The sequence below is a fragment of the Anabrus simplex genome, chromosome 6 (assembly GCF_040414725.1).
Source record: "Anabrus simplex isolate iqAnaSimp1 chromosome 6, ASM4041472v1, whole genome shotgun sequence".
NCBI lineage: Eukaryota > Metazoa > Arthropoda > Insecta > Orthoptera > Tettigoniidae > Anabrus > Anabrus simplex.
This window is the reverse complement of record NC_090270.1, coordinates 157,503,059-157,520,017: the sequence shown is the minus strand read 5'-3', so window position 1 is coordinate 157,520,017 and position 16,959 is coordinate 157,503,059. Positions and strand designations below refer to the sequence as shown.

Here is a 16,959-nt window from a genome sequence, read left to right as displayed (position 1 = left end):
ATGAACAATCCTATGAGAGGAATAGTTATGTTTAGTAGATCTAGAGAAGGGATATGACACAAAGTTACTGAGGGAAAAGATGTTTGCCATCTAAGGGATTTGGAATTATGGATAGATTATTAAATGTTATCAAAGGCATTTATGTTGACAATTGGGCTGCAGTGAGAATTGATTATAGAATGAGCTTGGTTCAACGTCCTTTCAGGGTTTAGACAACATTGTAACCTTTCACCTATGTTGTACATAGTTTACATGGACCATCTACTCAGAGGATGGTTGCCTAGTTGTACTTCCACTTAAAACAATAATCACTACTACCACCACATCATCGACTGAAAGGTACTGTATAAAGTGGCACGGAGGGATTCAGTTAGGTGGAAATATAAACAGTTTGGCCTATGCCAACCACTTGTCTTAATGGCAGATTGTGCTGAACATGAAAATACGTTCAATGAGTATGATACAAAAATTAGCTTTTCCATGACTCACATGATGAAGAAACTTAAAAGAACTGACCAAGCTCGATAGCTGCAGTCGCTTAAGTGCGGCCAGTATCCAGTATTCGGGAGATAGTAGGTTCGAACCCCACTGTCGGCAGCCCTGAAAATGGTTTTCCGTGGTTTCCCATTTTCACACTAGGCAAATGCTGGGGGTGTACCTTATTAAGGCCACTGCCACTTCCTTCCCATCCTAGTCCTTCCTTGTCCCATCATCACTGTAAGACCTATCTGTGTCGGTGCGACGTAAAGCAACTAGCAAAAAAAAAAAAAAAAAAATTTGAATGTCAAGTTTGGAACACAAAACCAGGAAAGGTAGATCATGTGAAGTATTTAAGATGTGTATTATCCCAGGATGGCAGTACAGAAAGTGATATTGATTGAAGGCTCAGCAAAGCTAATGCAGTGAGCTCACAGTTGCATTCAACAGCATTCTGTAAGAAATAAGTCAGCTTTCGGATGAAACTATCTTTACACCTGTCTGTTTTTCAGACCAGCTTTGCTTATATGGAAGTGAAAGCTAGGTGGACTCAGGATATCTTATTTATAAGCTAGAAGTAACAGACATGAAAGTAGTGAGAATGATTGTTGTTACGAACAGGTAGGAAGAATGGCAGGAGTGTACTCGGAATGAGGAGATATAGGCTAAGTTAGGAATGAATTTGATTGATAAAGCTGCATTAACCAGCTTCAGTGGTGGTATCGTGAGGTGAATGGAAGGGAATAGGTTACTGACGAGAATAATAGACTCGGCAATGAAGGGTAAGAAAAGTGGAGGGATATCAGTAGGACAATGGTTAGACCCAGTTTCTAATGATCTCAAGATAACAGGTATAGGACTAAACAAGTCTACAGAGTTAGTTACAAATAGAGGAACTGTAACACTTATCTAACTGCATCAGTACAGCATGGGTTTCAAAATTTGAACCAATCAGCAAATATTTAAGAATGAACATAAATATTGTATTTAAGCGGCCTGCTTATTCAATACATACACGTATTTATTTATTTTGATCTAGAACATGCTTCCTCCCTAAAATCAACTACAATATTTCACAAAATAAATCAGATACCAAATCACATTAATTGATTGGTAAGACATGAGTTAAAATACACTATCATATCAAAGGACATTAAAAATAATATACCTGTAAACTCGACTTACGTTCCAAGTCATGTTGTCAATAATATTGATGAGCAGTATTCATAAAATTCTTGATGAAGTAGTCCGTAAAAGCTAACAGGTGCAATCATAAAAACATTGTAAAATGACCACTGATGTTGAATAAAATCCCTGAATTACAAAGTTTCATGACATACAGGATTCTTGATCCTTGGAATTAGTTCCTTCAAATTACGTTGAAAAATGAGTGCTTCAGGATTCTAAGTCAAAATGGGTCCAAACTGGTAAAGTTGATTATAGTAGAATAGAATATGTTGAGTTTCCTTGTTATCACTTCAAAAATTGATTTTCTGGAACCACACCAACACCACACTGTGAAGCAATTTGTGCTTGTGTCACAGAGGTATGCTCAGTTGACGTCAAAATTTTAAGTTTCCACAGGATGGTATCCCGAATCAATTTGCAGGACAATAACACAGCTCAATACTGAAAACATCCATGACCTTACCTGGAGGCCTTCAACTACAGTAATTACAGTATTATAAAGAACATCCAACTATGCCCAATATTGTTAAAAACAATGCTGCCATACACCTACAATACAATTAGCTTGAATGCTGGGACAGTATTTAGTAGAAATGCATGGTTCTACCAACATTAGTTATAAAAAGTCTCAGAAATGACTGTTCACATTAATTTGCATGCTACTGTAGCAAAACCAAAACAATACATATGAAACTGGAAATAAGATAACATTGCGATGGTTTCATTGCCGCCATCCTGTATTGCTTTTTAGGATGACTTCTGAATCCTCAATCGGGATATGATGTTAATTTTTCCCCCATCACATCACATTTTCTCAAAAATCCTATATTATGTTTATTTCATCACATGCACTAATGCACTTACATTGTAGGAAGAGTGTTGCTTTAATTTATACTTCCATATTCTTTTATTAATTTATTTTATTATTTTAATAATTCGACGTCCTCCAGCCATCTCATAGTCCTGTATCACACTCAAGAGTGTAGAGCTGGCAACTATGTACAACATAGCTGGCAACACGCGATTTTGGCTGAGTGGCGTCATTCTCTCATGCTTTGTCCGCAGCAGTCTGAGTTGTGTTTCGCTTGCTAGTGAAAAGAGATTTTTGTCTTCATAAGTGTTCTATACGTGAGTGACATAGTGTTAATATTTTTACTGAACTTTCATTTATCAACATGCCACGACGTGGCCGCAAGAACAATTCAAATACATTCTGTTATGTATGTAGAAATTTTGTGCCGATGAAAGAGCGGCATAACCGAGTTCGTGAGAAAGGCCTACTATGCCCACTTTGGCTTGAAACTTGGAGACCAAGACAAGCCGTGGGCACCATATAAGGCTTGTAGAACCTGTATAGAGCAGTTACAGCAATGAGTGAACAGTAAGCGAACTGCGTTGCCATTCGGTATTCCAATGGTGTGGCGAGAACCCCCCAGACCACAGTACTCACAGCTACTTCTGTGAATGTGAAGGGATTTAACAGTGGCAACAAAAGTAACACTGAATATCCAAGCAATATTCGATCTGCAATTTTACCCGTTCCTCATGACCCTGATACACCAGTACCACAGCATCCAGAACATTTACAGGATTGTCCCTCTTCTAAACCTGACGCAGAAATGGCAGGCACTAACTCTGACTGTGATTTCTCCCCTGAATGTGTTGAAAAAGAACAGAGACTGTTCGAGTAAAGTGCATTAAATGACTTTGTTTGAGATCTTGGCCTTACAAAGGAATCTGCCGAGTTACTCGGGTCTAGACTTTGTGAAAGGAACATGTTGGCACCAGGGACAACGTACTGTACTATTGGTACAGACATCGCAAACAAGAATTTACACCCTTCTTTTCTGAAGAGGGAGCCTTCGTTTACTGCAAACAACATTCCAGAGGTTATCTTAAAACTAGGAGCTCCACAGTATGACCCCATTGACTGGAGACTTTTCATCGACGCCTCCACAGGTAGTTTGAAGTGCGTCCTTCTTCACAATGAAAACAAACTTGCATCCATTCCCGTTGCTCATTCAGTTATTATGCAAGAAACATATGGAAATCTTGAAATGTTGTGTAAACTGAAGTACCAGGAACATAAGTGTGTGGTGATTTTAAAGTGATAGGTATTCTGTTAGGTTTACAAGGAGGTTACACAAAGCACCCCTGCTTTCTGTGTGAGTGGGACAGTCGATCAAGGTTACATCACTGTACTCAAAAAGAATGGCCACGTAGACAATGGATTGTAGGGACGAAAAACATAAAACAAGAAACTCTTGTTCACAACAGCAAAATACTTTTACCTCCGCTTCATATCAAACTAGGGCTTATGAATCAATTCGTTAAGGCCCTAAACAATGAAGGTGAATGCTTTCAGTACCTGTGTCATCAATTCCCAGGCATCAGTAATTCCAAAATCAACTAGAGTATTTTCACAGGTCCAGATATCAGAAAACTTCTTTCTGATGCTAATTTTGAAGATGTTATGTGCGTTGCAGAGCGATGGGCATGGACAGCATTCCGGAATGTGGTCAAAAACTTTCTTGGAAACACAAAGGATTCAGACTACAAACAAATGGTGGATAGATTGCTTGTTTCTTTCCAATATTTAGGCTGCAAATTGAGCTTGAAAGTGCACATGTTACATTCACATCTGGACTATTTCCCTGAGAACCTAGGAATGCTGAGCAAAGAGCAAGGAGAAAGATTCCATCAGGATCTACAGGAAATGGAATGCAGATATCAGGGGACATGGAACAAAAACATGCTGGCAGATTACTGCTGGTTACTAAAGAGAGAAGGTCCAACTACTCCTCACACATGAAAAGCAAGGCAAAGAAGTTTCTTATACTAAGGTAGGACATTATAAAATTGAAGCCGTAGACTTACCATTCTCAGTACGTTATGAGGCTTAATGCTTGGTAAATTTTGGTCCGATTGGCTGTGTTTTTCTGTAAATCTATTAACACAATACGCTACATATCTTTATATTATGTTCATAGGTATACCAGTGTCAATATCATGAACAACCAACGTCCAAGAGGCGTTATGAAGAAACTTTCCAAGTAAAGCTTTATGCTAGACTTCATAAGCGATTTTCAAGGCCAGTAAAGGAGCTAGCTAGAGCAACACATCAAGTTGGCCGAGCATATGTCTTCTCTAGACCTATGACACACAAACATAACTAAATGCCTATTCCTCTAAGATGAAATTCTATAAGAATTTAACAGGCCTTCGGGCTGAGCAGCGGTCGCTTGGTAGGCCACGGCCCTCCAAGGGCTGTAGTGCCATGGGGTTTGGTTTGGTACACCTGTTCAATACACGTTCGCTATTTAATAAAAGGTCTGTTTAAAAAGCTACATAGTTGTTGACCTCTAGCCTAGGTAGAAACATGTCCTATATAGCTTTTTAAACAGACCATTTATTAAATGGCAAACATGTATTGAACAGGTGGACCTTACACAATTAAATTCTTTTAGAATTTCATCTTAGATATTTAAAGTCAAGACAGAACTGGAATGAAGTTCATTACTTGCCTATTCCTCTTGTAGCATTTTTCAGTTACTTGATATATACTGAAAATCTGGTCCTGATAGCCACTCTGAAATTTGCATACCACTTACTCTTCATCACAGATAGCACCTTAATTTCCAAAATACCTGTGAACACACTGCCTAGTATACTGACCAATGAATATCACAATAGTTGTTGCAATACCTTCTGTAGGCTTGCTGACAAACAGGTGCAATTACTGCTTTCATCCAATCAAAAGGTACATGGTAATTCTGTTACTCCGTGAATACATTTCATCCCTGGCTTTCCACTATATTTCACCAATTCGGATGAAATTCCATGTATTCCTGCAGATTTATGAAAATGTATTTTTAACTCCGTTCAACTGTAAATTTACTGCCATCAATGTTCTCCTTTCCATGAACTCCAACATGCATTCCTGTTCACATTCCTATCTTTCTACATACGATTTACCAATTGTTTTTTTCCATTACCTGTATCGACCCATTGGGTTTCTTTTGTCCTCCTGTGTATGTCAAGCGTTCCTAGTCCTTTACCACCTATATTTGTTTGTATCCTTTCATTTCTTCCCATGTTGTGTGTTTATCAGCCTTTCTTCATATCCTACACTTCCCACATCTGTCAGGATGGCCCCTTAATGAGTGTTGAACTCCACCCTCTTGATGAAGCTAAGAAACACAAATGAGCATGTTGTAGGGCTAAGAAGAGATGGATGGTGAAGAATTGGGATTGTTGAGGAGAGAGCATTATCTATTCGAAGATGGCCAATGTATGAAGACATCAAGATTGTCCTTGTCCTTTTTTGTCTTCATGTTTGTATTAGTTTACTTTTCTACTACTCCCTCTACTGATGTTGACCTATCAAACTGTTATTCTTATTATGTGTACCTATCGTTTTACACATGACTTGACATTTTCTAGAAGCTCTGTTAAACAAATATGCGAAGACACACTTAAAACATAATTAATTCAACACACGATAATGCTATCTTCAGATGTACATTCATTGCTGTGAAGTGCCTGTACCGTGGCCTAGGTTATTAAGACAAGGCCTGGAAATGAGGCACGAGACAACATTGCAGCGATGATTCAATCTTGTGCTACATTTTGCCGCTAAGTTCGCTTCTTGGTACCCTTAAATGTACTGTTTGCACTACATACCCTGTATATTGTGTATCCATATTTCATGTTAGAGAAGGTGTTTTGAAGAGTGAGAAAGCTGGGGTGTGTTTAAAATTGACTAGCAAAGCGTGTCGTATAATACAGATACTTTAGTTAAGCGTACTGGACTGCTGTTTGACAGAAAATGAGATGGCAGCTAAGTGCTCTTTGGGAAGAAGACGCAACGAAAAAGCAAGTTTTTCAAGTGATACATGTGGCACAAAAAAAGAAAATCACACAATACTGTCTGTAGAGGTTTTCTCCCTACCCCCACACAAAGTAAGGTACATTTCCAGCATATGTCTGTTGTGAAAATGGGAAACCACAGAAAACCATCTTCAGGGCTTCCAACAGTGGGGTTCGAACCTACTATCTCACGAATGCAAGCAGATATATACATGACCCAAACTGCACGGCCACTTGCTCGGTTATTTGTAGAGTAATTTATACGTAAATAGCAGTGTTATGACTTGCATTTCTTAAAAATGGTGTACTGCAGCATGCCGCATTGTAAATCTCATTTACATAAAATCAACTTCATGGTCCGTATCGCACTTTAACAGATTCACAAGTAAGTATTTTCCACCTTGTCAATACATTAGTTGCTTGAGGCAACTTATTGGTTAAAAGTGGTACATGTTTCGTATATTATTAACATCTTCAGCCACATGATACTGTTTAGATGAAAAATTTATATATTGACAAAATATCAATGCTATGAGAGAAAGTGTCCTTAAAAATAGCATAAGAAGATTAAAATGTTATCATTGATACTTTGTCAATATATGAATTTTTCATCTAAACAGTGTTGTGTGGCTGAAGATGTTAATAATATACGAAACATGTACCACTTTTAACCAATAAGTTGCCTTAAGCAACTAATGTATCGACAAGGTGAAAAATAAAAAAAAATAGTTGTGAATTTGTAAATCTCAATCAAGTTAAAGTCACTGAACTTTACTATAGTTTCATTAATTTCCAGTGAACGATGACATTAAGAGAAAAAGGTTTCTTTCTAGCTGTTCCATGTGAGGGTAAAACCAGGGTTTTTGTGGACACCCAACCAGTCTTCTATGTATCCAAGCAATTCAATGATTCTGATTACAGTGTAAGTACTACAAAGAGAACACTCTTAGCAAACGCACTTCCGATGGTATTTGAGGACTACCCCGAACATAAACAAGTGAGAAATGTGCGCAAAAGAGCATATGTAGTAAAAGACAAATGTATCAACAATAAAATAAAATGTGCAGGTAATATAAATATTAGGTAAGACTGTCTTGATGAACTAGTTAAGGAAAACAATGATCAACCACGTGTTCATGTAGAAACTCAATGCTCTAAAATCAAACCAACTCACGGGAAGTCCACAAAATTAAAATTAAGGCAGGCAATAAGAAAAAATGCAGTATACAGAACTACAGTTAAATCGTTAAATCGGAACATTATTTTATTAAAACAAAATTTACATTCGGGACATGGATAGATAGATTTTTTATCAACAACAGGTTATTTTCCCAATTAAAGATGATTCACTAAAACATAATATACAACAAATACAACTTAAATAACACTAATTTCCTAAATAATAACCAAGTTCAAACTAAATCTAGAGACCTTTATGTATGCATATTTACAACACCTTAAATCAAACTCGATGTTGAAATAGTTCATAGGATATAAATTTCATGGTTTTGATCCGTACTGAATTATAATTACAATAATAATTATAAAATTAATGTTGTATGGTCCACCTTTTTCAATACTATATTACATATACATAGTAAAAGTAATGTAATTAAATAATATTGCATAATATAACATTAATTTTATAATTATTATTGAAATAGTCATCGAAGCTTAAGAACAAAGTGGATCGTGGGGACTTGAAAGCTAATTTCTTACGTGAACAAGTCTGAGCTTTCACCAAACAGAAGCGTAAATACAATGAAATAATAATCAAAATTGGTGTATTGCTTACCGCTTAGTGAGAGATATGAGTATTTTAGAACTTCCTCATCCACAAAATTTGAAAACTTACATTGGGTCCACAAACGGAGAGACTTGCAAAAGGTAGGCCGACAGCTGAAGAAAAGTGATTGACTCAAGATAATGAGAAGTTCAGTTCTTATGACAACTTTGAAAGAATATTGTGGTGAACCACATGAGCAGTAGTGCATGTTTCTGAATCTCAGAAGTAAACCCCTTGAGAGAAAAGTTCTTTAAGTGGCGTGAATTTCATCAAAGAATGAGCTGTGTTTATCATTAAGGTGGAACAGGAGAAAAACCGGTATAAAATGCAAAAGGTGTGCAAAGTATTTGAAAGTTAGATGTAATGCACAGTCAACAACAGATAACTAGGGCGCTAAGCCATGATCCTAGCGACGTGAAGCGGAACTATCAGTTTGTATCTCCAAGTCTCGGCTCTATTACCAAGGCCACGTCCTGTACCATGGTATAGTGCTGCCCTGCCACAGACTTGGGGAGTCAATGTTTCCTTGATGAATGAGAGGTGGAGGTGGTGGTGGTGGTGGTGGTGGTGGTGGTGGTGGCGGCGGCAGTGATTTTTGTTTCAAGAGGAAGTGCAATGATGAGCAAGGGAAAGGATGGGCAGCAACGGAAGGTTGTGAGTGGAAAAGATTTGATGTTGCTGCTCAACACATACTGTTATTTGAATGTTTAAAAGCATATAAAGCTGTGTGAAACTGACAATTTACTACAAGTACATAAATTAAAGTATAATACCGGAGAACAAATCCAATCTGATTTGCGTGAAAAGAAGACATTAAAAACAAAAAGAAGCCAACTCCTGCGCCCATAGTTTTCAACATGTATGAATATCCACATTTTATTGATTCAAATTATACCTATCATCACCAGATAACGGGATGGAGAAAACTAGCCTTGTCTGCCCTTCAGAAGATGAAGCATTTGTATAATCATGACAACCCACTGATAGCTATTAGGTGACAGCTCATAACCCTCAAATATTACTATTAATGTCTAACATTGGTTTACATTTTATAAACATCATCACTACAGCAAATTGTGGTTACTCATTCACTTCCAAGGGATGAAAAGAGGGGAAAAACATGTACTTTTGGTATGCTTGTACCTGTTACAGTGACTAACAATCCCCAATCTACAGTATAGCCTATATAAAATAAGAGTTTTGTCTGTACATTGCTCAGAATTTAAAAAGGATGGCATTTATGTATCAGTCATGTCAACAGTAACAAGAAAATGCATTTTTTAATTTTACGTACTTTCTGTCTGTCTGTATGTATGTACACACATCACGAGAAAACGGCTGAAGGGAATTTAATGAAAATCGATATGCAAAGTTCGGGAATAAGTTGCTACAATCTAGGATATAAATCATTGTATTCACGCTGAGAAAAATGGTGGTTTATGGGAAGGCCTAAAATTTAATTCTCAAATATTTATGTCAAGTGGTCCTATTTTAATGGAAATCAGTATGCAAAGTCGGGGAATAAGTCACTATAATCTAGGTGGTAAATAATTTTATTCACGCTGAGAGTGAAATGGTAATTTAGGGGAAGGCCTAAAAATTAATTTTCAATTATTTTATATTAGTGGTCGTATCGATAAATACTACATAACCAAAGTTATATAGCATTAAATTTCCGATCATTTATCTCTTATACATTGTTACTGTACCGGCTATGATTACAAAGATATTCTTGAATTTGGATTTTTGTTATTAAGTCCATATCAGCGCTGAGTCACGAGAAAATGGATAAACAGAATTTAATGAAAATCGGTATGTAAAGTCTGAGAATAAGGAACAACAGTCTACGCTATAAATAATTTTACAAATCACAGAGTCGGAAGAAAACTAAATGTGAAGGCCTACAATACAGAAAGCTCATAACATTGAACAACATTACATTGACCATTTTTTGTTGTGATGTGCTTTGTGTCTTCTGTTGCCACTCATCTTCGGTAGATGGGATTTCTACTGCATACCAAGTATATTTTAAATTTGCTTTACGCTGCACCGACATAGATAGGTCTTATGCCGACAATGGGATAGGAAAGGGCTAGGCGTGTGAAGGAAGCGGCCTTGGCCTTCATTAATTAATGTACAGTCCCAGCATTTTCCTGGTGTGAAAGTGGGAAACCACGGAATACTATCTTCATTGCTGCCAAAATGGGGTTCGAATCTCAAATCTACCCTCTCCCGGATGCAAGCTCACAGCTGCGCACACCTAACCACACGGCCAACTCACCCGGTCCTACAGAGTGTAACAGCCTGCCTGAATATTGACGGGAAGTAGGTGGAGAGTTAGATCTCTCTTCTGCAGCATGCCATTCCTCTGCTTCGTAAATTTTCTTATACTACTGGTATGTAACATAATGGTTCATCACAGCATTCGAGCTATTCAATCCCTACTCTGAGGCACTGATTGGAATAAGCAGTGTGCATATTTAACAGAGTAATGGCAGAGGAATATTCACGGCTGTCTCAGACTGGTCATTCCAGCTCTGACTTTGGACTATTAGATCGGCACCCTATGTCCTCTATTAATTTAAAGAAGGAATTACTATTCATTAAGGAAATAGCTAAATTCAATGGATCAAACACGGATATCATTGATAAAATCATTAATAAAAACAAACTGAAACTAGCTACAAATTTAAATCCATTGAAACCCATCAAACCAAAATACGCTAAATACACGTTCACTAACCATAGTATTTATCCGATAACCAATTCATTAATGAAGCATGAAGTAAAAATAGCCTACACAACAAAAAAACACTAATCGTAATTTATTCTTTAATCACAACTCTATTAACATCACAGACAATAGTTACTCTGGATCACGAATATACAGATTGAAATGCTCTACATGTAATTTTTCTTATGTTGGCCAAACTGGCCGCAGCTTGTCCACCAGATACGCCGAATATTACAATGCTCAAAGACACAATAAATTCTCCGCAATGGCCAACCACGAGGGACACAGGGCATAAATTCACCACAATAGAACAAGACCTCCATATCCTCAAAAGAGTCGATAAAAGTAAACTTATGACAGAATATGAAAATTTATTCATTTTCCTGAACCGGCATTTTAATAAAGATAAAAACCTAAATGACACTATTGATAAAAAAAATCCCCTTGCATGAACAGATTCTTATTCTATTACAAGAATCAACTCCCCTTACCAACATATTCTTAAAAATCTTCAACCTCACATCAATTAGCGTTCCCACCTCCTCTACAGCTAATACACTCCCCTCCCTTCCCCTCACCGCTAGTACCTCTAATTCAAATGCAACCAATAAACCCATAGCCACACCCACTGTAACATCCCTCCCTCCAATGGCCTTACACCGATACAACACACGCAGTAATACACTCTCCTCCTTCCCTCCCACTAATAGCAGCCCCCGTCCAAGTACTACAAACAAGCCAATAGTTACGTCACCACAAACAGATCCCCCTCCAACGCAAACCTTCAGCTATAACACACGTAGTAAGAAGTCTACTGTTGCAAATACTTCTAACTCATAATGTTACAAGTTATCTTCGTCATCGTCAAATGGTTAGTGTACACGATTCTACTTCAACATTTTTAAAACATCTTTTCACACAATTAACTCTACGTTTCTTGTTTCCTTTTGCAGATTCCACTATTATATGCCTAGAATATCAACAAACTCACATTTTTGCAACATTTGAGCATTGCTTCAAATTTGAGATGGTCCATAGAGATCCAATTTAAAACTATTCAACTTCTATTCTACAACTTCATATCCTCAATGTGTTCTACAACTTCACCATATGCCTCTGACTTTCGTCTTTTATCTTCAAGATTATGATTAACTTCGGATATCTCGACCAACCTTTGACTTTTATTCTCTCTTCTTTATTTTGAATATATACGATTTTTCGCCATCGTCTAATTGTAACCGCCAGACAGTCAACTTAATTTTTATAGCAATCTTACTACTTGTTGTATAAGTCTGTTGTTTTATCCAATGTACTTATTATACCAGCCTCCTAATGTTAATTTTGTTAATACTTCCACCATTGTAACTCATCACATTGTATATTTTTAAACCATCATTGTTATTTTTAATGTTATTTTACTTCAAATCTCTTCAAGATTTTAAAAATTCATTTCATTATTACATGTTAATTAGACCCTTATTTTCAATCTAAGGTTAAGACAATGGCTGATGATGCCTTCATACAAGGCAAAACATGTACTATGTAAATCATCCAAGACTAGACTTAGTATTGATTAGGTGGTCTATTTCATAAATAACTTACTGTTATTATTCCAACCGTAGTACTGTTCGTTAAAAGTGAGAAAATGTGTGGTTTTGTATTTGTTCGATTATTTTATTTAACATTGCTTTTAATTGCTAAATTCCTACTGACGTCATTGGAATGAACTATGTTGACTTCAGTTAGGAAAACCACAAAGTCAGTCTTTCTGAGAATCCTGTATCAAAGCACGGGTACATCAACTAGTATTCAATATACCTTATCTGAGAGGATATCTGCCACCTTTCATTACTTCTGAAATGCAGTCAATGGCATAAACTCTTAAGGAGGTTATCACAAGTAAGTATTTTAATCAAAACAAACCCAACATTAAAAAGCAGTTTTGCCTAACTTTGACACTGTGAGATCAAATAACTAACCCCAAGAAGGTAAGTAGAAAACAGAGTAGTCTTACCTGTGTGTGCTGTCTGTGTTGAGACCCAAAACTTGAGCAGCATACTCCCCTTGTAGGGCCATTTCTGCTCCTGTGAAAGGTCCATTATCACAGCGTTTCAACCAATACAACCTTCTGGAGTGCGGCGTACCATCACGCTCATAACAGTCCCACTGCTGCATGAGAAGGGAATAACACAAGTAGCAGGCACGCACTGCGCCATCCTGCCGAGAATGTCTGTACCCCACCGGTGGTTCATGGGACTCCAAGAAAGGAAAGTAGGCTTCGTTAGGTCCAGCACCCACCTTGATCCGTAACCAATACTGCTCTGGGTGTCCAACATTACCACACACGAAACAGACTCTGCTTTGCGGTTCCTCTAGAACCATACCTTCCATGCTAGGCTCCTTTTTAATGTACATCGCTCAATAATACGTCAAGTTCCCAATTTCTCCACCATAGCTGCCTTCAATTATACAAAAATAGATCAAAGAAATACCCACATGGAGGAAATTACATCAATTACCAATCCGTCAACACTCATAAAATCACAAAGTCCATGCATTAGTCATTAAATCACTTATCCTGAGCGTTGTTTGAATTTTTGCGGTATCAACACTCAATTCTTTGATATTATGTTTTAACACCTACAATACACACAAAACAGCTCTTTAAAAGATAAACCATTGCCACCGAGTCCCAGACTGCTTCAACAGTAACACAAAAATCCAGGCTTCATATAAATTCTCTTTATGTGGTCAACAAAAACTGACTGTATATAAACTTGGCTATTCCATGAACAAGTTTCACACTGTCTGCTAATATGAGTATGTCGAAGTTTGAACACAAAATTGTCACATCAATTTACAAAACAGTGATGTTTAGCACCAGAAGTCCATTGGCAACTATGCTAAAAATTGGCAGAAATGGCCTTACACATATAATAACATCTTCTAACATGATTTTTACTAGGGTGGATTTCTTTCTACCACTGTATAGTACAGTTTTACTATTAGCCAAAATAGTGCTGTCAATTTTACATTTTAAAAATGAGAGTGAATCTTTTTTTTACTTAAATATGAAATATTATTTAGAATTTCTAAAATTTTGGAGCCAAACAGGGATAACTATGAAATTACGAACATTAAAATGGTGAATTCTTTGATTGGACTCTATATCAATACAAAGAGTTCATTTTCTTTCGATTTCTTCTCCTGTGTGATGCTGAAAGTGAATGCTTGTTGAGAAGAGCAGCAGACTGATCGACCATGTTGGCAGCAGCAGTATTCCTTGAGTACACCCTGTAAAAAAAGAGTTTCCATTACAAACGTGTGGCAATAAGAAGAATAAGGAGGAGGAGGAGAAGAAGAAGAAGAATGGAAAGCAGCTTTAATATACCCATATGCAAGAAAGGTGACAAGTAAGATGTTGATAACTATAGAGGTGATTTATGCCAGATGATTTCAAATTATTCTCCAAATTCTGCTAAAAAGAGTATAGACAATACTTGAATACTTGGTCAACTGGATGAATATCACAGTAGATTTTGAAAAGGCCTATCTTGCTCAGAACAAATATTAATCTATAAGTTTATAAGCTGCCGCAAACTATTTAACTCCGAGGACATAGTTGTCACATTCATAGATTTTTAAAAAGCTTTTGATTCTATTGATATGGGAAAAGTTAAATTTCAGAAATTTGGAGTTAAATCAAAATTGGCAAACATTATACTTGAAATCCTTCCAGGCACCATATCAAAGGTAAAATTTATGGAAGAAATGTCAATACCTTTCAAGATAAATACAGGTGTAAGACAAGGTGATGGTTTATCACTTATCTTCTTTAACTGTGTCCTGGAGAAAACTGTAAGAATTTAAAACAAAAATGAAGACAAAATTTCACCACTAACTCTGGGGAGGAAAAGAAAAGGTGCTGAAATAAATGCCATGCATTTGCAGATGGTTTTGCTATACTTTTGGAAAACAAAACAAATCAATCTCTTGGAAGAAATAACTAACAAAACACGTTTGAAAATCTCAGCAGAGAAAACCAAATTTATTACAACCATAAAATAAGCTACACAATGTTTAACGAAAGATATTGGTCGAATAAAGAAAGTCAAGAAATCTATTTATCTGGGGAAGATGCTGATGATGCTTGTTGTTTAAAGGGGCCTAACATTGAGGTCATCGTCCCCTAATGGTACGAAATGAGACAAAATGGAATAACAAATTGAAAGTCCAAAATCCTCCACTGACCAGAATTCAAAATGTGAGGACGAAGAATGAATGGATGGATATGAATTTAAAATTATCAGTGGATGCGAACCGCAATGCCTTACATTCACAGAAACTGATGTAAAACAATAGTATTACTGACCAAGGGACTGCTGCTATAGCATAACACTGAATCGATGATGCTTGCAGTCTAAAGGGGGTCCAAAATCCAAGTTACCTGCCCCTCATAACGGTACTTATCGCTAGGAAAGTAGAACCATGGTATTTGTCATGTTGCGGTACTAATCACAAGTAGCAGAGACTCGCGGTATTCCACACATTATGGTACTACTCACAGGTTATGATATTTGACATGTAATACAGACCTATAGTGTTTCTCACATTGCGGCACCATTTACAGGCAACGCAAACCTATGGTGTTCATCACATAAGAGTACTAACCACAGGGACCTGCACTATCCCATGGTGTTCCTCAAATAGTGGGTACTAATCACAGGCAAGGCAGAACCAAGATAGCTATCATCCCATGGTCCTACTCATACAGTGGTACTAATCACAGGTAATGCAAAAGCTGACCGCACGGTGCTCCTGTGTGCTGCTAATCACAAACCTATTTGGTACCTAATATAGTGGTACTATGCACAAGTAAAAGCGACCCATGGTGTTCCCCGCCTGGTGGTACTAATCACAAGTAGTTTCATGGTTCCAAGACAATCATCCCTTGGTCGCCCCTTTTAGTTGCCTCTTACGACAGGCAGGGGATGACGTGGGTGTATTCTTCGTCTGCGTCCCCCACCCACAGGGGGTTGTGTGTTTGGTATTTTATTTCCCTCAAGTCCGCCGGCAAGCCGGTTAGAACCCCCCTATCCACCACCTGGGAGTATCACCTCTCCCCCTGCTATGCCAGCGTAGTAGGTTCATGGTATCTGGGGAAAATAATTTAAGAAAATGGTTTAGAAAATCCTACTATAGAAGAAAGGATAATCAAAATGGGAAGGGCATATAGTATTACTACGAATTTGCAATAAAAATGGGTTATCCAAGTCTTACAATGCGGTATTATAACACAGTAGTGAAACCAGAATTTCAATACACAAGTAAATGCAGAGTATTAAATGATATCAATAATCCCATTGATAAAAACAAACGAACAATGAACGAATTAAGTATTTCGGAATTTACTTCAAAAATGAAATTTCTCTTGACAGACAAAGTAATAAGCACAATAACTTCTGACTTAAATAATCTGGTAAAAACAAAACCTCTAAAACCAGAGCTAAAGATCAAGATTATTAACGAGTTTGTTTGGCCGAGTTTGATGTATCCTCTAAAATGTGCCCCTCTGACACAACTATCAAACACTTTTCTTAAAGATCTGGACAAAATTATAAGAAGTTCTGTAAAATAAATAATGATGCTGCCAGATGATAGTCCAAATTCAATACTGTATAGTGCCAGAAAGGTCAGAAGGATGGGAATAATTTGCGCAGAATGGGAAGCCAATATACAGCATTACAATATTTGAAATCGCTTACTCCATGTTCAGGACGTTCATCTAGCATATGTAAGGAAGTTACCTGAACAACAAGATATGGCACTCCACAAACTTGACATAAAAAAAAGAAAGTCTCCCCGCAAAGATTGACGGAAGAAAACTACATGAAATTATGAGAAA

At 37.1% G+C, this 16,959-nt stretch overlaps 1 protein-coding gene across 3 annotated transcripts in view; it reads right to left on the bottom strand.

Moving 5' to 3' along the window:
- Window positions 1–16,959, bottom strand: part of px (plexus) — a 742,022-nt gene that overhangs the window by 710,109 nt on the left and 14,954 nt on the right. For all 3 annotated transcript variants that reach the window (XM_067150020.2, XM_067150021.2, XM_067150022.2), the window contains exon 2: window positions 13,069–14,348. In XM_067150020.2, coding sequence (XP_067006121.2) covers window positions 13,069–13,469 — 401 coding nt within the window. In that variant the 5' untranslated portion in view covers window positions 13,470–14,348. The remainder of the gene's footprint in view (window positions 1–13,068; window positions 14,349–16,959) is intronic.